Source organism: Suillus paluster (assembly GCF_016628075.1).
Source record: "Suillus paluster strain FC165 chromosome Unknown EDB91scaffold_22, whole genome shotgun sequence".
Taxonomy (NCBI): domain Eukaryota; kingdom Fungi; phylum Basidiomycota; class Agaricomycetes; order Boletales; family Suillaceae; genus Suillus; species Suillus paluster.
This window is the reverse complement of record NW_024537582.1, coordinates 110,745-133,301: the sequence shown is the minus strand read 5'-3', so window position 1 is coordinate 133,301 and position 22,557 is coordinate 110,745. Positions and strand designations below refer to the sequence as shown.

At 45.0% G+C, this 22,557-nt stretch overlaps 4 protein-coding genes across 4 annotated transcripts; 1 reads left to right on the top strand and 3 right to left on the bottom strand.

Annotated features, from left to right (window-relative positions):
• Positions 1 to 51: 51 nt before the first annotated feature.
• Positions 52 to 804, top strand: EDB91DRAFT_1129340 (uncharacterized protein). Its single transcript, XM_041318563.1, has 2 exons — positions 52 to 396; positions 446 to 804. Exon 2 carries the CDS (start codon positions 451 to 453, stop codon positions 709 to 711), a length of 261 nt encoding a protein of 86 aa, XP_041177733.1. The 5' UTR covers positions 52 to 396; positions 446 to 450; the 3' UTR covers positions 712 to 804.
• Positions 805 to 10,987: 10,183 nt separating this feature from the next.
• On the bottom strand, positions 10,988 to 11,662 carry EDB91DRAFT_1279842 (uncharacterized protein; the record flags this gene model as incomplete). The annotated part of the gene is made up of 1 exon (XM_041324710.1): positions 10,988 to 11,662. One exon carries the CDS (start codon positions 11,660 to 11,662, stop codon positions 10,988 to 10,990), a length of 675 nt encoding a protein of 224 aa, XP_041177732.1.
• A 357-nt stretch (positions 11,663 to 12,019) lies between these two features.
• EDB91DRAFT_1247830 (uncharacterized protein) lies at positions 12,020 to 13,861 on the bottom strand (the record flags this gene model as incomplete). The annotated part of the gene is made up of 7 exons (XM_041322857.1): positions 12,020 to 12,502; positions 12,551 to 12,682; positions 12,764 to 12,994; positions 13,054 to 13,416; positions 13,467 to 13,618; positions 13,687 to 13,767; positions 13,837 to 13,861. The coding sequence occupies 7 exons, from the start codon at positions 13,859 to 13,861 to the stop codon at positions 12,020 to 12,022; spliced, it is 1,467 nt and encodes a 488-aa protein (XP_041177731.1).
• Positions 13,862 to 14,734: 873 nt separating this feature from the next.
• Positions 14,735 to 18,232, bottom strand: EDB91DRAFT_1237047 (uncharacterized protein; the record flags this gene model as incomplete). Its single annotated transcript, XM_041321533.1, is given in 17 exon segments — positions 14,735 to 14,743; positions 15,176 to 15,316; positions 15,341 to 15,427; positions 15,539 to 15,634; positions 15,672 to 15,759; positions 15,942 to 16,024; positions 16,091 to 16,294; positions 16,345 to 16,524; positions 16,593 to 16,603; positions 16,638 to 16,690; positions 16,758 to 16,842; positions 16,862 to 16,919; positions 17,122 to 17,179; positions 17,241 to 17,437; positions 17,490 to 17,669; positions 17,732 to 17,950; positions 18,005 to 18,232. The coding sequence occupies 17 exon segments, from the start codon at positions 18,230 to 18,232 to the stop codon at positions 14,735 to 14,737; spliced, it is 1,977 nt and encodes a 658-aa protein (XP_041177730.1).
• Between the last annotated feature and the right edge of the window lie 4,325 nt (positions 18,233 to 22,557).

Here is a 22,557-nt window from a genome sequence, read left to right as displayed (position 1 = left end):
TTTAATTGAGTTTAATATTTTTTATATAAGTCTAATTGGGCGAGCGGCCGACCTCAGTGGGCCGTGGCACGCGCTCCGTACGCCTCCTCGACATCATGGCTTTACTGCGTCATTGGCATGTTTGATCGACGATTAGGGGGAAAGGAAGGCTTTTGCCTCTTCTCACTCTCCCTCGTCGTGTCGTTAGTTGTAACAAGTGTTTTAGGTTGCAACAGTCCCATCAATTCCTGGAGTCGAGCTACGCAGTGTTTGCAGGACGCCCTACCGCGTAGTACTTGATGACCTAGACTTGGCAGACAATTTTCATTTGGTCTGTAACAGGACGGATGTCGGCGTGGGGCTAGGGAGCTATGTGTATATGGTAAGTACAATGCATCGGTGTCGTGGGTACAGGAGGTGTGTGGTTATTTCCTTTTTATTCTACTTGATTCGACTCTTTAATAAGGCACGATGCTTGGTATTGGAATGCTCTCAGGTAGAATGCACATCTACGTTGCTCATAAGTACTCTACGAGCATCACATATAACACGCAACGCATCAGTGCTCTCGCTTGGAACATACATGCGCTTTTGTCGGGGTCGCGCGATCGTATGGTGCACCACTGGGACCTGCGAAAGCCGTCCCTATGTTCGTTTGAGCAGGGCTACCTCGTTGGTTTTCTGCTGAAGTTTCAAGGTCCGGAATCTCATCTGGTCCTGGACATCGCTTGAGCTCCCGAGTACGCACGTTTGATTTGGTTATGTGCGGTCTTTTTGCTGCAAACAACAGCAAGAAGATCGCTCATAACCAAATCTCTATCTGGCGATTGAATAAACTCACCAGCCCCACAGCTTTGGACATACACGTTCATCAGCCGTTGCAGTATCCTTTGCACATTTCTCAAATGCTTTTTTAATCCCGAATTGCTAGAGAATCCTGCCGCATCAACCATTCCTATTTACAACATAAACAATTTTCATTATAGAGTCAAGTTGTTTGGATGTACAGGTGCGGCGCCAGTACCTACACTTGACCTACACTGGCTATTTATCAGATCGTGATTAACAAATGCAGGTACTTTGCTTTTATGGGTTTGGTATTTGAGCTCGAGTGTCACGAAGAATTCTAGAGGACGAACATTTGTTGCAATATATGATAGGGAAGTGATGGTACATGAGTATTGGTCTCCAAGAAAATGACATAGGCGGGCCACAGCACTTCGTATGTTAATTATTTTTGTTGGTATTTGAATGGATTGGCGTGATTTCAGATATCGGGCGGACGGAGCAATTATTGGGATTGGTCTTGCACCTTCTCTCTCACCCTGGTGCTGGTGAGAAAATTCCACCTGCTGAAAATCAGTTGGCAAGAGAAACCCTTGGGTGCTGTCCATCAGGATGATATTATTGGAAGTGTAGAATAAAATGCCAGCATGATATCATCATATGGGCTTTCTGCACATCAACAAAGATTCAGGAGTTGCAGTCCTGCATAAGATTGTAAGATTCTATTGAACACCCGAGCATCCATGCAAGTACTTAATAGGGGTGGGAGAAGATGAAATGACATCAATGGTGTAGGACAGAGGAATATCAGTGCATGATAAAGTGGATGGTTTGTCTCCAGTTGGTCTCTAATGTGTGTCTGCTTGAAGGACATGACAGGGTATCTGGGTATGCACATAGTATGTCATCAGGGTACAAGTGATGACTGCTCAGAGATCCATTAGGAAAACCACCAGTTAATTTTTGGGGTTTTTCTTACTTATGTCACTTACCTTATGTTACAGGGACTCTTCAACCCCTGTTGTCTCCACCAAAACATCACCATCACAACTGCATCACAACACGTGACAAACAACACATGATCACTGGCACATGACTAAACTGCACAGTACAGCATGACAGCTCTAGACCCAACCTAGACCAGGATCACAGAAGCTGTGTGCTTCTCCCTTGTTGACTCTACTGATACACCAGTAAACCCCATCACTTATCACGACTGCGTGTCGAGGTTGAACAAACCTAGAACACGTCAGCCACAGCGGAGATTACATAACCCAGCGGTAATACAAAGTATATATAATCTGCGCGGACATTTCCGAATAATTAAGCAATCTTAGCGCTCACCGTCGTGTGCCTCTAAGTCTAATATTTTTCACTCTTGCTTGTGAAACAATCAATATCGTATCTATCGTGATCTCAAAAGGTTACGAGCCCTGTCGTATCGCATATCGACCCTCAGAAATCAGAAATAACCAAAACATGCTGTGCAAATACTCCTATTTAAAATGACTGATCCTAACAACCCAAACCCAAGCATGGATGTTGATGCTCATAGCTTTTTGCATCCTGCCATTAACCTTGGACCTGTCACGTCATATAAAATCGAGGCCCTAAATGACATAAATTGGATCACGTGGAAGGAAAGGATTGAAACTATCCTCAACCTTCACGGAGTCCATGGGCACATCAATGGGACCTGTAAAAGGCCCACGACAGACAAGGATGAGGTCGAATACTGGGATAAACAGGACTATGTGGCATGGACACTCATCTTGAACAATATCAAGGATGATAAAGTGGTCCATGTGTCACGTGCGAAGACCATAAAGGAGGCATGGGAGAATCTAAAGACAATCCATGAGACGAGGAGTCAGTCAAGTGCGTTAATAGCGAAACGCACCTTTTATGCTATGCAAGCCGAAGAAGGCTGCAATATTACGGAACACGTTACTGAGATGGTGAATAAGCGTAACCAACTCGACACCATGGGGTGCGAGATACCAGACGCAGAGTTTAAAGCCATTCTCGTAATGTCGTTACTGAAATCGTGGGGAACTTGGACTGCGTCCTATTTAGGGGCGCATGCCGAAAAAATTGAATCCGATAAAATCAAAGGATATACTTCCCAGGAGTTAATCTCCATCATCATTGACGAGTATAAACGTCGCAAAGGCGAGGACACCCAAGAAAAGGGGTTCTATGCCAAGGCTGAGAGGAGCGGAAAGAAAAGGAAGATTGAGAAGCATGTGGAGATGCCTAAGAGCCAAGCAAAGTGTAATGTGTGTGGACATAATAATCACGCCACAGATGATTGCCGGTTCAAGGGCAAGCCAAAGTGTATGTCTTGTGGAAAGTTCGGACACGAGACTAAAGACTGCTGGGGGAAAACGGGACCATCATCCCAAAAGCCACGTCAGCAGAAAGAGCGTGCCAATATTGCGAGAGATCCGCAGGAAGACGAGCCTATGGATGAGGATAAGGCTTTTGTAACCAAGAATGTATCTATGAATGAAGACGCCAAAGAGCGTGTTTCCTTTTACTCGTGGGTGGCTGATACAGCCACTACTTCCCACATTGTGAGCCAACAAACCATATTTGAAGAGTACCGTCCGATAAGTGGCGGGACCATAAACGGAATCGGAAATGTACCAATTGAAGCACTAGGCCATGGATCTGTAAAAATCAAAACACGAGTCAAAGACAAAGAACTGATGGTACAATTGAGAGACGTACTGCATGTACCAACAGCAGCAAATAATCTCATATCAATCAGTCGGCTTGACGAGCAAGGAGGAAGAGCCTGATTTGACAATGGACAAGTCACATTGCTCGATCAGAACTGACGCACTATAGCAACCGGACGCCGTATAAATAGATTATATATCCTAGACGCCAAGACCATTCAGCCCCAAATCGAGTCGGCAAATAAAGCAAATGACTCACTTACTTGGGAGGAGTGGCATAAACGCTATGGACATATTGGTGTCACAGGATTACAACGACTAGCAAAACAACAGTTAGTAGATGGCTTTGACGTAGATCAAAATTCACCTATTCCAAAGTGTGAGGCGTGCATCGAAGCCAAACACTCTCGAAACCCATTCCCAAATCAAGCTGAAAATAGAGCTCGAGTACCAGGTGAACAAACACATACAGATGTTTGGGGACCAGCTCGAACAACAGATATAACAGGTGCGAGATATTATATTAGTTTTGTTGATGACTGCACAAGAAGGTGTGTCATCAAATATATGAAAACGAAGGACGAAACTACTGAAAAGGTGAAAGAATACCTATCCTATGTCGAGCGACACTGGGAAAAACTCCCCAAACATATTTGCACCGATAACGGTACAGAATATATAAATAACGCACTAAAAATTGGTGTCAGCAAAAAGGGATAGAGTTAGAAACAACTGCACCATATTCTCCCTCGCAAAATGGTGTAGCAGAACGCTTCAATAGAACATTAGTTGAGTTGGCACGAGCAATGCTAATAGCTCGCGACTTACCTAAATTCCTATGGCCAGAAGCGGTGACTCACGCAGCATATTTATGCAATTGAGCGCATACACGAGCACTCGAAGAGTATACACCTGAAGAAAAATGGTCAGGAACACGACCAAATGTATCTCACCTACAGGAATTTGGTGTACCTGTATGGATATTAAGAGACGGTCAGAATATATCAAAATTTGAAGTGAAATCTGAAAAACATACATTTGTCGGCTTCCTGGATGGGCCGAAAGCCGTAAAATATTACGATGTGCGCACAAAACAAGTTAAATCATCACGTAATTATCACTTCCTACTAGAGAAACCCCAACAAAAAATCACGTTAGATATGCAGTGTGAGGGGGAGTGGGGAGAGATTGACACACCACAATCTGACGAAGATGCTGGAAGATTCGATGGCGGGCAGACCAGTAAAACTGGTGAATCAAGTGTTAATCTCAAACGGAAGCGAGAACAGGACGAAATTGTGCCTGACGAACCACGAAGAAGCACCAGAACAAAAATAAAGCACAATTATCGAGTGCTAAATGATCTGCCACCAGAACTAGTTGATGATCCTGACGAAGGGGAGGTTACATCATCAGCAGCTGAAATGATATTTGCTGCGTTCAATGAGAGCAGTATTGCACCGGATGACCCAAAGTTGCTAAAAGAAGCGAAGACATCCCCAGATTGGCCACAGTGGGAGAAGGCTATGAACACCGAACTGGAACAACTTGATACTATGGGAACCTGGGAGTTAGTTGACCCTCCAGATTCACGAATACCTATAGGAAACAAGTGGGTTCTAGTGCGAAAGTACAATAAAGATGGGGAGCTCGTTAAACATAAAGCACAACTAGTAGTGAAAGGGTACTCACAGGTACCGGGAATGGACTACGATGACACATTCTCACCCGTCGTACGTCTTGAGACAATCCGCACGATACTAGCATTGGCTGTATCAGAAGACTGGGATATACAGCAGATGGACGTGAAAGGAGCTTACCTAAACGGTATCCTAAAAGAAGAAGTCTACATGAGACAACCGGAAGGATTTGAAGACAGGACAGCGAGAGTGTGCCATCTAATAAAAACATTGTACGGCCTCAAACAATCGGGTCGTGAATGGAATATTGAGCTAAATAAACAGCTTGAGGCCAAGGGATTTAATAGGCTGTATAGCGACCCATGCGCATACATCAGAAAAACAGGAGACGGAACAGAAATAATTACCGTGTGGGTTGATGACCTACTCCTGTTTACGGATAGTACAGTGCTAATGGAGAAACTGAAATGTGAGTTACAAAAAATGTTTGAAGTCACTGACCTGGGTGATCCAAGCAAAATTGTCGGCATCAAAATTGATCGTGATCGAGAAAAAGGGGAGTCACACATTTCCCAAATGAAATATATTGAAGCGATTCTTGCAAGGTATGGCCTTACAGATGCAAATTCAGTTGGGATGCCCCTCGATCCAAGTATCAAACTCGAACCAGTCGACAACTCACCTGAAATGGGAAACCGTAGCAACAACTACGCATCCCTCATAGGGTCCTTGATGTATGCAGCTGTGGCGACGCGTCCAGATATCGCGTACACTGTATATCGGTTAGCATCGTACACAGCGAATCCCAGAATAACTCACTGGACTGCTGCGAAACGCGTTTTACGGTACCTCAAGGGTACCAAAGATATAGGAATAACCTATAAAACAACTAAACCTTTGGGAAAGACCGAAAATTAATTCGTTGGATATTCGGATGCGAGCTTCGCAAATAATGATGATCATACCTCCGTCTCGGGGTACACCTTCTTATTGAATGGAGGGGCGATAACATGGGGATCGAAAAAGCAAAACACCATCTCCTTGTCAACGACGGAAGCTGAATATATCTGCCTCTTGGACGCAGCGAGAGAAGCAGTATGGCTCCGAAGCCTATACTTGGAGTTAGGATACAAGCAAAAAGAACCGACATTGTTATACGGTGACAACTCTGGCTCGTTGGCGATTGTGCAAAACCCACAATATCATAAAAGAACGAAGCATTTTGATTTGAAACATCACTATATCCGAAACAAAGTTAAAAATCAACTAATAAAACTGAAGTATTGTCCTACCGCACAAATGACGGCGGACATCTTCACAAAAGCGCTACCCAAACCTGCACATCACCAACATATACGTGGACTTGGGATGTCCTAGGTTTGAGGGGGAGTGTCGAGGTTGAACAAACCTAGAACACGTCAGCCACAGTGGAGATTACATAACCCGGCGGTAATACAAAGTATATATAATCTGCGCGGACATTTCCGAATAATTAAGCAATCTTAGTGCTCACCGTCGTGTGCCTCTAAGTCTAATATTTTTCACTCTTGCTTGTGAAACAATCAATATTGTATCTATCGTGATCTCAAAACTGCGGTCACCCCTTGAAACATAGAAGCTGCATGCTTCTCTCTTATCATATAGATACCCTGGACCCTTACCGTTGGACTGGTAACTCTTATCTCTGGGTCCTTATGACTCACATAGACACCTACCTAGTTGGGACACTTTCTGGTCAGTTAGACCTCCCCTGAACTCATAGGACAATACCTATATATACCCAATAGTTAGACCATGTATTCTCTAACTTGATCTTCACTTGATCTTCATGACTCTAGTATCAGGTCTGATGCTGGACTCAAGTCATTCTGGATGAACAACCTTCATCTAGTCTTCCACTGTCTTGGTACTTCATAAACGAGGTAGACATGGGATCAACCCAATAGAGCGTATTTGCAACTGCAACTTTACATGCAAGTGTGGAGCCTGTAACCTGCAAGCAGCATTGGAACGCCAAAATTTTACTTGTGTATGCTGTATGTTGACGTACATTGACACAAGGTAAACATGCGACAAAACCTTCAATTAGTACATCAAATCTGTACTGACCTGACCAGCACCTCATCACTCAGGATGGTCGAGCAATGAGCTCGCAGTGTTGGATGCTGTTAAGGTCATGCTCCTACATAGAGTACTCCTCTCAATGGGACAGAAATGGAATCAAAAAAAAAAAAGGTTGTGCTCAAGGGAAAGGCAACTCAAAGGGCTTGGCTTCAACTCGTGCACTGTGCCCCTTACCCGAGTACATGCCCTTGATTTCCAAGAGGCAGAGGGGAAGTCTGATGGAAGTCCAGGTAAGTCTGGAGGTCAGACACAGGGGGGAGTTCGGTGGAACTCCAGAAGGCTAGGAGCGAATAGAGTAAGACTACTTCAGACAAGTCTGGAGTAGAAACGGAACAGAGGTAGACTACCCTAAGGTAGAGCCAGAGATATAGTCTTTAAGGATTAACCCTAAGACTTGGAGGTGGACAGGAGATCAGACTCAAGTCTGGAGAAGCAGGAATGAGCAGAACTAAGATGATATTTGAACTGAGGAGGTACCGGAGTATTACAGGAGTTTATATACTGTAGGTATCATGTAAGTAAATCAGTCAGCAAAGTATAAGCTATGCCCGAAGCATATGGAAAGTCTATTAGTAAGAGTATAACAGATCAAAGCAGTGAAGTTGGAAATGAAGTACAAATGGACAGATCAGTAATCAAAGTGGAAAGGTATACAACTGGTAGCCGGAGAGCAGTATTCTAAAAGGAGATAGGAGTGAGTCTGGAGATGAAAACAGAGTGCTGGACAGAGAATAGGATGGAGACCTGGACTTTCATAGGGGAGCATCCAGAATTCTGGGTCTGGAGGTATGGGATATGACAAATGCCATGGACCACACCAACCAGTTCCAGTTCCAGCTGCATCACTATGCCCACCAGCCACTGCCTCCACATTACAATGATCTGTCACCTTCCTCCTTCTGTTTTATCCTGCACAGAGGCCTTTGCCCCGCCTTCCAGCATATATCACAAGTCCTCTCACTCTACACTCCTACAACCCTGCTGTCCCTCAGGTCTACCTGTACCATGTACAAGCTGTCCAGCAGACTCATCATGAAGTTACCCCCAGCACTTTGAATACTGCCCAAACCAACAAACATTTGTCTGCAGCAGCTTTACTCATGCTAGCGAAGGTGGCACGTGAAAAAGATGTCTTCACTGCAGCTTGTGGATGAGGGAATGTTACAAAGGTCTGGCAACTTGTAGCAGATGATCTACATGAACACAGAGTAGATGTCACTGAATGCACACTTCAAACAAAGCTTGATGGCCTTCTCGCCTGGCAAGATGTAGGTTTTCCTTTGAATTTCAGTACTTGTCTAATTAAATAAACTAGGACCCATCCAAGTGTCCAAAGGCTATCCATGCTGCTCTAGAGGGCACTACAGAGGCTATCTGTATTGGTGCAGTCCTTGACTGGCTTTGACACTCTCAAGATCAAAACAAAACAAGACTGACTCTGAGAAATTGGAGGCTGCAGTGGTGAGTATTTAATATATGGCTATTATCTTGAATTGATGTCTTTTTAGAAATGAGAGCTCAAGGAACATGCAGGGCAAGTTATTCATGCAGCAGCTACAAAGACAAGACAAGGTGTCCCTAGATCACCAAGCCCCTCCATGCCTGATACCCTGCCCACACCTGATGTACCTGCATTGCCATCACCTAAGCCAGTCACTGAGCAGCTCACCACATCTGATGTCCCTGACTCAATGGCACCTGCTGTCAATGATGGCAATGACCATGACATGCCTGCATGTCATCAAGGATGATGAAGTAGACCACGAGCTTGAGTTACCTATCTCAGCATCCATATGTCGCTGTCCTACAACCATTGATACCACTTGTACACCAACAACTAACTCTGACCAAGAGAATGTCAAGTCTGAGTCCATTCCAGCTGATGGCAACTTGAAGACCACAATTGAGCATTGCAAAATGTGCTATTAAGACTCATAAGTGTCTTTCAGTGGCTGATTCTGATGATGATAATCAAGTTCACAGTTCTCATGCTACGAAACAGGTTAAAAGTCACGACTTTGGTGCTGAGATCCTTGCCTTGATGCAAGAAGATTGTGCTGATTGCAATGTAAAGTCCAATGCCCTTATCAAGCAAGTTTCGAAAGTTCGAACCAGATTTATGAGCAGGCAATGCAGGATAACAAAGCCTTCCAAGAGAGGCTGCTTGCACTTCTTGCAGGTAATCATATGTGACCCATTGTTACATTCTCTTATGATAGCCTTTGACTACCTCATCCATGGTTACCTTCTCATCGTGCATACCACTCATTCTCATGTTCTGCCCACTATCTCTACCTAATACACAATCCTGTATCTACAGCTAAATACCTAGTCATGAAAGTATTCTTTGAGTTCTGGTGGTTCACAGTCAAAATATTGTGAAACCTGGTTAGGCCTCTGTTAGGTACTGTGCCAGGCTCAAGAAGCAGAGGGGTTGGGGCTTGGCTTCAGCTCTTGCGCTGCGCCCTTAGCCGAAGTACATGCCCCAAATTTGGAGCGGGTCCGACATTGTCCGACAGTAGGACAAGTAGACCACTTTGGTCCACTTGAGGGTCGGGAAGTAAACACTACTAGCAGCGGGCCAACTAGGAGTGGAGTGGGGAAGGCAGAGGATAGTGCAGAAGGTGGATAGGGGCAAAGGGGTTTATTGATAGAGGCAGAGAAGTAAGGTGGAAGACTTAGAGCACCACTCTAAGTCAGAGCGGAAGGTTGGAGGTGACAACAAGATGAAACTTGTGTCTGGAGGAGGCAAGGTCCTACTGAGAATTCTCACAAGTAGAGACTGCGAGAAGACAAATAATATTAAGACTGAGGAAACTATCTAAGTGTGAGGCAGTAATGAGGAGACTTATGTTGTAAAGCTATGTACCAAGGATATAGTTTGTAAGTACTTACACAGGTGAAGACATAAGTCAGAGCAGATATCAATATGTATGTGTCGGATCAGTGATTGAGTGGTAAGAGGAGTTACCGGTGATCTGGAAGTAAGTACTATGTGTAAATGGGGAAAGTATATACCTAAATGGGGCAAGAGGATTTACAGTAGAATGGATGGTGCGGAAGGCAACCAACGAGGCAGTCGAGCAGAGCTGTAGGAGTGGATGTGGAAGCCGACTGGGTCGTGCGGAGGGCGGATGGAGCGGAGATGGTAGGATAATGGGGGAAGTATGTCGGAATTTCCTAATTTGTATTTCAAGGCCCTACAATGGGTTTCAAGGCCCAAATGCGGAACACATCTTTAAATAGCTTGCTATAATAGAGTCGTCATTGTATCCATCATTTAAATGACGGTCACAATGTCATTGTCATCATGACTCAGTGTTGCATCATGTGCCAAACGTGATCACAATCGTCATTGCAATCAGGTTTTCAAAGTCATTACAATGACATTTTAATGTATAGGGAGCATTGAAATGGCAATGCGAGCTTATTGTAAAGCAGGTATGATATTTGATTTTATTAATTCAGATATTTTTATAGAATTTACATAATAACAGTAATACTCGATCCCGTTGAAAATTTACTGCGCTTTGTAGATACATACTGGACCAATCGACTGTTAATACATGCTGAATGTTAACGCTGAACAGTTACTTGATGTAACAAACTGAACAGACCATGAAATACAAGGATGAGCTGGTCGTACTGGTCAGATGAGATCTGTAACAAGCCAGTGGTCTCGTCAAGGGTTGCTCCTGTGGCAGACTGATATTTGTCGAAGGCATCTGAACACTTGGATTAGAAAGGTTTTGATGTCTGAATCATACAGGACACCTACTGGCTGTAACGAATCCTTGGGGATGTGCCAAAAGGTGATGTAGCGCCACCAAACAGTGATTGTGGAACATATGGCGATGTCGGAGAGTATGTATTGGGAGAACTGGGGCTGTACCCAGGTCCTGCAGGCGACATGCCTCCGGCACCAAGAGGACTCTGCCCATACCCAAGGAAGGAGAAGTTTGTGGGATCCTCACCGCTGTTGACAGCAAGAGGAGAAAAGGTGGCTGATTCTCCCTTGAAATTTCCTTCTGACCACGGAGGAGGATTGGTGCCGTATGGTGTCATGCCACCATCTGCCTGTACTGCTAGCATGTTTTGAACTGGCAGGCGATGATTGACGATAGTGTCCTTCAGCATGTCGAGAGCTACATCAAAGGCACCAGTGCCCATTGGCCCTAGCTGGCCGAACATGATGTTCTTGGCGATGCCGCCATGACAATCATCCTTCAGGATATCCACCGTCTCCTCGAATGAACAGCGCATGAGTGCCCCAGTGTCAGCACAATTGATGCCGTGGCGGGTAATTGCCATCAAAGAGCCTCGGTGTGTCTGAATCATGAGATCACAAAGGAGAGCAAGATGGCGATAGTTGACGTAGGAACCGTCAAATTCGACGACCCCATGCAACTCCCTCATGATAGCAGCACGGGCTGCTTCAATGCCCAGCATGTTGAAGATCTCGACACAGCTGTTCAAATACATACGAGTGATTTTCAGAAGGTCATTGACAGGAAAGAAGTCTAAAAGAAGCGGAGTAGTCTTGGGGTTTTATTTAAACTCCGATTGAATAATTTAAATGACATTTCCCCCTGTCATAGTGATTGAGAGTGAGCCTATCAATAATTCTGATTCAATATTCAGTGGGAACATGCGAGAATCAGGAGGTAATAACAGAACAAAAGAATGTAAAGAATCAATACTTTGACTATTTTCGAGACCGTCCCCTGCGAGTTGCATTTGTCCCAGAAGGTCCAGGTGCTGCCTTCTTCCCTCTCGTTTTCGCTCGCCCTCGTCCACTGGCACTATTCACCCCCCCAAATCCTGTGATAGCTCATCTGTCGCTTCTAAAATGTCTGAGGCTGAAACTCGTGAATCATGGACCTCTCCTGCATTGGTGCTGATGGTAGTATTATCAGGTTCAACGAGGGCTCCAAGACTTAGACTGCGAGTAGGCTGGGGATCTTCAACAGGATTCGCAGCTGCAAGGGCTACAGCATTCTGAGCCGAAGTGTTCAACTCGACATCCAAATCACTGTCCATGTCGAGTGCTGCAAGTGCACAATCAATGGCATCTGTGTAATCTTCTTGTTCACCAGAACCGGCTGAAATTTTTGTGGCTCTGAAAATGTAACAGTTGATGTTGGTGACGATGGTGATGATGCGCTTTGTAGTCCATTTGGCAACCAGTACTTTCTTGTAGAGGTAGAACAGGGTCCTGTAACTGATGTTGGATTTCTTCCCCGTGCCGGTGCTCAAAAATTCAGTGTCTGGTGAGAGTAAAAATATCCCCTGCAATGATACATGAGGACTCGAATAATGTTTGAACTGCCTCCTTACAATGACTGACGCCCATGCTAATGATCCTGGTGTGATTTGGCAGACACTCCACTTGAGAGAGTTCGTATGGGCACCACTGCCACTTGACTCTTGATGGAGTGAGGAAATGCCACACAATGAAGCTTTCAAAATCTAGATAGTGGTGTTATGGTAAAATGTCGATGAACACAAGAACAGACTCACTCAGGCCAATAGTTCCCAGTTTCCAAACACGGTCTTCATCGACTTATCTTCTATCAAACCTGGAAACAACACCGGTGGGAAGGTCTTGTAGGTTAGATTTGTAGTGGACGTAACACCGAGTAACCGTTGAATTTCGGGGACAGCAGCTCTATCATAGTGAGGGTTGGTGAAATATTTTGACGAAAGGCCAAAGATATCGCCAGCGACGCCACGAAGCTTTTTGATTTCATTAGCACGGGTGTCAGGAATACTTTTCAGTACCTACAAGAATGTTGTGTCAGTGATATAATAGCAAATTCACAAGTGAAAAGTCATAGTACCAGGTCGCTAAAGTAAGAGCTTTCCATGATTTTGTGCAGCGATTCAGGGAAGTGACAATAAAGTTCATCTAGGAATGCGGATTCCTGCGTGGCTGCGGTCGTATATCGTTCAGAGCTACCAAAGGGTGTCGGACATTCTGGGAGTTTCTTGTTGAGGAGTTCGCCATTAGGAAACATTTCAACCATCATGCCGTATTTGTGGGCATAGATAGTGATGGTATCTTCGTGAATAGCAAACTTGTGCTGCGTGTCCGCACACCGCTTCCGTTTTGGCTTCTCAGCATGTAGCGTCTTGTTTTCCTCCTTGATACTCTTGTTCTCTTCTTGAAGCCGCTGTATTTGAACTTGCAGTGCTTTGAGGGTCTGAAGCAAATCAAGTCAGTAAACACTTGAACAGATCGATAATTTCATACCTCCAAGAGCTCTCCTTTAGACGCACTGGGGCCTGGTATAGATATACGTTCTGGATCGCCATTCAGATCATCAAAGTTGCTTTCCGTGTCTGATTCAGAGAGTGGCTGCATACTAGTAGTGACATGTGACATGTCTGCTTTGAATGATGATCCTGTTGGAAGGGAAGGCGACACAGAATTGTTAGTCACTCGCAACACTTTAAATGTTTGCGGCACCTACCTTGTGATGTCCGACGTAATACTACCTCCAGCATCTTTACGTGTCTACAATAGTCATGATCCGAACCCGTCCGCTTTGTTCCTAGTAGAGACACATTTAACAGTTAGGTAATGATGGTCGAGTGAAGTAGCAAGTAGCTGAGTGACTCACCTGTTCTTCGGGAAGAATCGGACATGGTGCCGCACATGGTTGACACTTCTGGTCAAGTTACTGGGTGTTCACTAGATGCTGAGGTGCCTGGACCTTCTAATGTAGCAAGCACTGTCATGAACAACTGAGCTGACGCAGTGCTGTTTCATGTACTGGGAGCCACAGCCAATGTGGGGTCATCCATTAAGGAGATGAAGCCATCAGACGAAGCCCGGAAATGATCGACTGAGTGAAAGGTGGCCATGGTCAGTGTGGGGCCAGAGTCCTGGACCAAATTGTCACTTGAGCAAAGACCGCCACACTGTCTCCTGCTGCTGTTACCCGGAGCCCTCCTCGGCAGTCATTTCTAACAAGGGCTTTCGTGACAGCGGCTCGCCATAGGCAGGGGTCGTTGAATGCCCATTCATCTGCATTCGTTCTGATCCGGCTGGCTCGAAGCTCTTGGCGATCTTGTGCGCTATTGCATAGCTGTGGTCGCAATGGTTACCAACAACCAATTGAAAGGCTTGGCACTAACCACAGACACTGTTTCCAAAGTGGCCATGGCATTCGCAGATGGTGAACCTGTGACAGCCAAGAGCAAGTTGCAGATGAGCGTCAAATCATTTTCTGATTGTCTCGCTGTGCAGCACGATCAATAGGCACATGATTCAGAGAATGAGAAGTGGAAACCGCCATCACAGAACCGGTTCTGTGGGGAGGTGGTATACCTGACATCGAATACTGGTTCATCACCCCTGGGGGAGGCGACGGACTTGTGGAGGTTGTCACTGATGAAATCTCGCTAAAGTGAGAGAAAGGTCCTAGGGATGACACCTGACTCTTGGACGGTACTGGCGGAGGGGGAGTTTCGTCCCCTTCTCCGGCAATGAACTTTATTAAGTGTCCCTCAAGTCAACTACCGATACTGTCAAGACTAGGTTTGTTCACCTTCCCGCCTATCCAAGATCCGCCCTTTGCCATTTGTGGAGTACCGATCAAGCAATCCACTAACCCTTCAGCACACTTTGACACCTTCGAAGGAGGAAGAGGGGGGTCATACACATTCAACTTCTGTGGACGATAAGACTAAGCACTGTGATGTAATGACTTGGCCTGCTAGTTAGATGAGGGCCGCGTTGTTTGAGCATGATATAATGACTCGGCCTGCTATTAGTTAGGAAGATGAGGGCCGCGTTGTTTGAACTAAGCATGATATAATGACTCGGCCTGCTAGTTAGGAAGATGAGGGCCATGCTGTTTCGACTAAGCGTGATATAGTGGCTTGGTCTGCTAGTTATGTTAATGCAGATCAGACTCGTTGAAGAGATGCTATATTGCTCACCAATCAAATGCGTACCACATGCCCAGCCTGCAAATGCATTTCCTTTACATGAAGGAACATGTCAGTGTCAACTGTGTCAACAACAAAGTAATCGAGGCCAGCATCATGCACAAGAAGTGCCCCATGAAGGATTGACCTAATTGAGAAAAATTCCGCCTGCACCCGTGGTCTTGCTCAAACCCTGAAAAGATTGAGCTGCTTGTCCTTTCGAAGTCGTGTACCTGTGGGAGCATCAAATGGGTGGATGAGAGCAAGGGGAAACAGATCCTTCCAACTGGGCACTTGAAGAGGAAGAGCAGACATCCGACGATGACCTTTTCATTGGTCTGAATGAAGACACAATCAAAACAAGGTGCATTATGAAAGGATGGGTTGCACCGCAAGTAGTCCTGTGTGTTGCCGCCAATCTACAAAGGACTCGAAGTTCACTCGCAGAAATTGATACTCAGTGATCTCATTTGCATCAGAATCAGCCTAATAGTAAGGAGGGCCAGTAGAATGAAAAACTTACTGCAACATTTGATTTGAGGTGAATTCTCCGTCCATCCGGTAGGGGTATGTTGCAGGCAGGCAGAAAGACATTTAGAAACAAACTGAGCCTGATACAGGAAGTTGGTGAATGCATCGTTGTTACTGGTGAGTGTCCTCGATGAGAGAAAATGTCTGCGGAGCCTGCTGTGATCCGAGTTTCACGTGCAGAGACCCTCATTTCAAAGGGAGGAAGTTGTTCATGGGGAGCTGAGCATCTTCATTGTTGTTGTTGTCATCTTGGCTTTGCGACGTCGAACTTATGTAGTCGTCTAAGTCCGAGATATGGCGATGGATGTCATCTGTGATGTGTACCCAGTGATCTATTCGAAGGATCTGCGATTAATATAATATGAGATCAGTGATAGGGAAAAGTAAGATTTTAGGTAGTAGACACCTCACCTGTTCTGCAACATTTTTAAAGTTAGTCCGATTTTGGTACCAGTCCTTCAATGGCCCATGCATCTGCTCGTTCGGCTTGGTGTTGTAGTTCCTTGAAGCTCCTTTTGCCTCGATGTCATTGAATAGGTGCGTGATCATGTGCAGCTTGGGAAAACTCCAGTCCTTGTCTGATTTGTCGTCGTCCTCAGTTTTAGTAATATATTGCTACTATGACATTAATTTATGTAGCTTTGTTGAAAGAAATTTAGACCTACCTTCATAAACGCTGTTAGAGCCTGGACGGCACTTCTCCCTTCACTGATTGTGCCAGTTGTGTGAACCTCGAATGCAGTGTATATGTCGACCTCAAGGTAAAGTTGCACGCATCGAAGTAGAAGGTATCCGAGTGGTGATTCATCCTCCATCAGGATGTTGTGTGTAGCATAGATGATCATCTGTGCAAATGGGAATGTAGCATGTTAGTTGGACAATGTAGCAAAATATCAAAGTCGCGACAACATACTTTTGAGATATCTTCGTGCATAGCACTGTCTGCAAACAGGGACACCCATCACTTGGTTTGGGTGCCTCAAATCCTGCCAGTGCGGAAATGCTTGATAGCTGACATAAACACATACTTTGAATCAGACAGGAATAACATATTTTATAGCACGAAAACGAACTGCACCTCTTATCGACTTGAGACACCTTTGCCCTTCCGAGTCTCACTACGCGTTTCTGCAGATCAACCCAGTAGTGATGCGACCACAGCCCTGCCGTGATTGTAGTGACAACGGTCGTGCGACAACAACCTATGGACATCTGAGTATTGTATGTCCCACAATGCATTCTAAATACAGTAAATTTGAGAGCACTGCAAGCTAAAGTGAGATCTCACGTCAATGTCACGGAAGTCCTAGCACCTTCAGAATCTCCTCTTTTTCTTCCAAGGTATTTTTTGTCCGTGCAGCCATTACCGCAGCACAGTGAATCATCCACTGTTGGCAGCAGTAAATGTTTGCGAGGTATCACAGAGTGCATCTCGAAGGGACAAGACAAATGGGACATGGCCAAAGGCTCATGATCCCTTGAGTGAGCGACATCACACACCTGTAGGTTATTTTTAGTGAAAAACACGAATAAAAGCAAGTATAGTACAACTAATACTCACTGTTCTTCATAATCAGCTGACAAAATGAGCACACAGAGAAAAAACCAGCGTGAAACACCATCCATACAAGCAAACCATTGTCCCATTTTCAATTTCAATGCCAACGATGCTGTGATCCTGCGAAACGATTCGTGCCAGACCGCGTTTTTAAAGTTCACCCAGCTGGGTTTTCCAGCATAGTCCTTATCTTCCAGTATCTGTTTGTAGCATCTCTGTTAGTCTAAGGTTCAACGATGAGAGGAGACCTACAATTGGGAGCCATCCTACCACATGACTGCTACCAATGCCTCGTCTGTTTCGAATGTTGGTAGGTAGATTTGCTAAATGTGCGACAACAGGATATCCCTTTGCAGTGCCGAAAGACGATAGCCTCGTTTTATCAGCATATAAGATGAAGGCTAGGGGCTTCCCACCTGGTGGTAGTTGCGACTACAAATGTACAATATTTTGTAACAAACAATCATACAAAACAATTAAACATTAATACATACTTGTACATTCCAAAAATCTTGCGCGGTAAAGGGTTCATCCACGAAGCAAACAAAAGTATCTCTGTTGAACTTGAATAAGCGCTGTGCATCAAATATGAAATGTGGAAAAATGCGTGGGTCCCCGAGTAAGTCACTAGCTAACCCCCAGAGATCCCTGTAATGCAAGTCAAAGTCCCACATTTTGCCATCATAAGGCACTGAAATTACTTCTTTCGTGAACTGTGCTTCAAAGAAGATCAGAATCTGATTTATGAGTACAGAAAGTCAGACCACCTGAGTAATGCGAACAGACGCTGCTTCCCACTTGATGTGGATATCTTTGTGGTTCTTGAACGTGAATTTTTCCTTCCCAACGATACAGCGATGACAAAGTTTGATGAGCCGGTCAGTTTTTTGGTTATTTAAACCCACCTCAAGGGCAAGTTCAGCAACTTCAAACTCGAGGCGAGATTGAAATGGACGCCAAGGCTCAGCACTGGGAGGGGCCTCCGAAGAGGCCATGGGGCGATGCTGGAAACTATGAAATGGGTATACTTTCACCTCAATACCGCTACTCAGGTGATATTCGACCTTGATGTCATGTCGAGTGCAGGTTCAGGTTCGAGTAGAGGATGGTCTGGATAATTTCGATGTCAAAGCAATATTCAGATGATTATACTAGACTCACCATCATGATTGAACTCAGCACCAACATCATACGCAAAATTGTTGTGTCTCTTGACTATTAGAAAACAGATCAGTAGACAGGGTATGTGTTATTTAGAGGAACATACTTGTGTTGGTCCTGGTACTAGGTATTGGTAAAGCCGGTTGATTCAGATGCTGTCTGTCTGACTCTGAATCAAGCACTGAGCTCATTGCTAAATAACAAAATATCGACATACCCTTCTCCTGCCGAATGGCATCGACAATTAGTTGATCTTGATGTCTCTTTTCCGCGTTTGTCTCACATGCTTTCCTGTGAGTGGTCCATCCTCGTGGCTTGATATTGTTGCTGCATAAATCGCAGAATTTTGTGTGGTCGGGGGCCATTTTGTTAACAATAATGAAGGTTTGAGAGGAAGAGCAATGAACGCACTGATGGGCACTGATAACAGGTTTAGTAAGGTATGCATTTGACACGTCATGTGATTCAATCAGCTTGTAATAAATTGGAAGTCAGAAATCAACATTACCTTATGATTTCAGGGCGCTATCTGCATTGACATGTAATTTCAGGATGCATTTCAACGGCATGTAAATATATGTAAATAACAGCTCATTGCAACCGCTTTCGCAAATTTCCGACATAGGATGTCGGGCAGAGCGGATATTAATATTGGTGGAGTGGTCAGATCAGGTATATGACAGCCTCAGGCAGTTCATAGCATTAGTCAACAAGACCACAACTTGATAATAGCAACCCACTGGGGATCCATACAACTACATCTTCCAATTGGCATTTAGATATGGCCAATTGTTAACAACTATGCCAAAGCCATGTTCAACCTCGATCTGTACTGCAGACATCCTTGAGTTAAAGTCTTGCTCTTCTGGGGTGTGAACACCAGCTCCAGAATATGGGCTGATGATATGTGGACCAAGACCATATGCAGGATTGCCAAAGATTTGTAGTGTCCTCTCCTCTAGAGGTGCATCATCAGGAACATCCTCCAAAAATGCACATTCTGACAGCTTGGCAAGCAAATCACTTTCTGAAAGTAAGAAATTGTCATTCCGATGTCCCCCATATGGTCCAAAAAGGTGTCCAATCATGCCATTGGGAAGCATGACTGCCTGGAACTTCAAAGCATGATATTTCTTGTATCCATTGTAGGCTTGCCACTGATATTTTGTAGGGTGACAGATCCTTCATATAGTGCAGTCAATGAAACCGAAGATGGATTGCAGTGGAGCACCATGAGCATGGATGGCATTGGCGTAATGGTTGAGGTTGAATGAATGAAGAAGGTGATCATGATCAAAATCAAGTAGGTGGTCCCAGGATGTATCCAGAAACTCCACGAGCTCATTGATATACTTGGAAAGTGATGACTGGGAGTGATCATACTCTGAGGTGAGCATGTACAAATCACTGGCAGAATGGAGACAAGCACATAGCAGATAAAGTGCCTCTATGCTTGTGAAGACATAACATGATAATGTTGAAAAGCTATCTGGGATTTGCAGAGCTTGCACTAAATCACAAAGCTCAAAAAAGGTGAAACTACAATGACATCATTTATCTAGTGTATTCCAAGACTAGAACATGGTTGTTACCGAAAACACTAGAGACACTCCCTGTCTCGAAGATTTTGAAGCCACTCAATGGTGATACGGTGGCCACCTTGTTCAGGCCTTGGCTTTTCTTGGCACTGCTGTTCTCGAAGCTGAGCTGTTAAGCTTTGAAATTCAGAGACTCTATCAGCATCAACAACAACACTGGATGCTGCTGCTAGTGTTACAGGTTGTAGGACTGGGGGTGGTCGAGGAGGTTCAAGTAGTAGAGGGAGAACTAGCAGTAATCCTCTGAGGTTGTCCATTGAATTTCGTTGACAGTACAATTGGATTCTTGCTATGTATTTCACAGAACATGTAGTAACAGTGTCATATACCGGATCCGAGCACATCCAATACCACCTGTGAGCATCCCTAATGCTGGTCTGACCCCCTGTTTCCCCGTCCACTTCATTCCTCCTTCTCCGACAATGCATGAAGTGTATCTCAGCAGGACTAGCCCTGCTACCTCTGCCCAACCCCATTCCGCTCCTCCAACACTACCCCTATGTCCTCTGACATTATACCCCTTCCATCCAACCCTATCTGGAGTTCTGCTCCTCCACCCTATCAGTCCGCCTGATCCTACTCTTACTCCCTCTGCTTTTCCGACCTGCTTGGTTCCTTTAGTTCTGCTCGTGTTACACCACCCAATGGGTAGTCCGCCCAACTGCCTCACTGGTCCACTCCTAGACTAGGAACCACTCAACTGGTCCTATCTCCTTTTAGTATCATAGTTCCTCTTTTCAGATCACTGGTAATCCCTATACCCGAGTGATTTCTGATCTGTCGCATACATACTATTCTCCAAGCCTCTTTCTCGTATGTCTCAGTCATCTCTTTTGTAATCCTGTACACTCAGCACATTGCCTTCTGCTATGCTATGCTACTTACTTAGAGTATATAAACATATGTACATCTGTCTGTAGATCCTTAGTCTGAATATTACCTTTTCTAAGCCCTGCTCTCTTGTCCTTGTTCTCAGGCAAACCTTTGACAACTCCTGTTTGCCAGCCTAGGGGATTGACTCCCTAGGTCGGCTACCTTCTCTGCTCTTCCGACTTCCCACACCTCCGCCGCATTTCCCACGCATCAGACTTGTGGCCAATACCCTCGTACCTCTGTCCTCCGTGTTCCTGTTCTGCTTCGGAACTCATCCGAGCAGTTCCCTCTGCTCTGTTCCTTCTGTTAGCTCCAACTGCAGTAGCCCTCCGACCCTCCCCTGTAGGATGGACCAATCTCCCCCCAATGTTTCCATGCTTACCTAGTAGTCCGTCGGTCCTCCTTTGGAGGACCTCTGCTCCAATGTCCTGTCGGAGATCATAGAACTCAAATCAGACTACAATCTGAAATTAGGGGCATGTACTTGGGTAAGGGGCGCAGCGCACAAGCTGAAGCCAAGCCCCTCAGGCTCCATCTTACCCTGGAGCATGGTCTTAACAAACAGCATGTATGTAATAACTCTGGCAAAGTCCATTGCATGTATGTAATAGCTCCAGCAAAGTCTGTTGCATGGGTGGAGTGTCTTGTTTGGCCAAGAGATTTTGATTTTGGGCACTGCAAATATGCTCTAATCAAGTGCACTGTTGGCAAAGTGGTGCTTTGCTGTAACACTTTATGGGAAATGAAACTTGGACTGTTGCTTTTCAGACTTAATAGACTTTCTTGAAAGTGAATTCAGGGTGTGCTTAAGTTCACAAGCATGAAAAGTGGCAGAAGCAGAATTAATTGCAATAAGTGTACAATAATGAACTGAACTACTGTAAAGTCTCCATGCAAGGAATTCTCACAGCAGTGACAGCTCCACAGATGGTTCTGTGGCCTACAGAGACCCACTTCTGAGTCATTGATGGTGTTAAGGTTGTGCTCAAGGGGGAGGTTACTCAAAGGGCTTCGGCTTCAGCTCGTGCGCTGCACCCCTTACCTGAGTACATGCCCTTAATTTCCAGGGGCAGAAGAGAAGTCCGATGGAAGTCCAGGAAGTCTGGAGGTCAGACGTCGGGGGAGTTCGGCGGAACTCCGGAAGACTATGAGGGAAATGGAGTAAGGCTACTGCGGACAAGTTTGGAGTAGAAATGGAACAGAGGTTAGACTACCCTAAGGTAGAGCCAGAGATTTAGTCCTAAGGTTTAACCCCTAAGACTCGGAGGTAGACAAGAGATGAGACTCAAGTCCAGAGATACAGGAATGAGCAGAACTAAGATGATATTCGAACTGAGGAGTTCCGGAGTATTACAGGAGTTTATATACTGTAGGTATCATATAAGTAAATCAGTCAGCAAAGGTAAGGGCTATGTACAAAGCATGTGGAAAGTCTATTAGTAAGTGTACACAGATCAAAGCAGTGAGGTCAGAAATGAAACAAGAACGGACAGATCAGTAAGCATAGCGGAAAGGACATAACCGGTAGCCAGAGCAATAACTATTCTAAAAGGAGATAGGGGTGAGTACGGAGATGAAGGTGGAGCGCCAGGCAAAATAACAGGACAGAGGACCGGACTTTAGTGGTGGGGTTCTGGAATTCCGGATCCGGAGGTACGGGATATGACAGATGGTGTATTTCCCTCTGG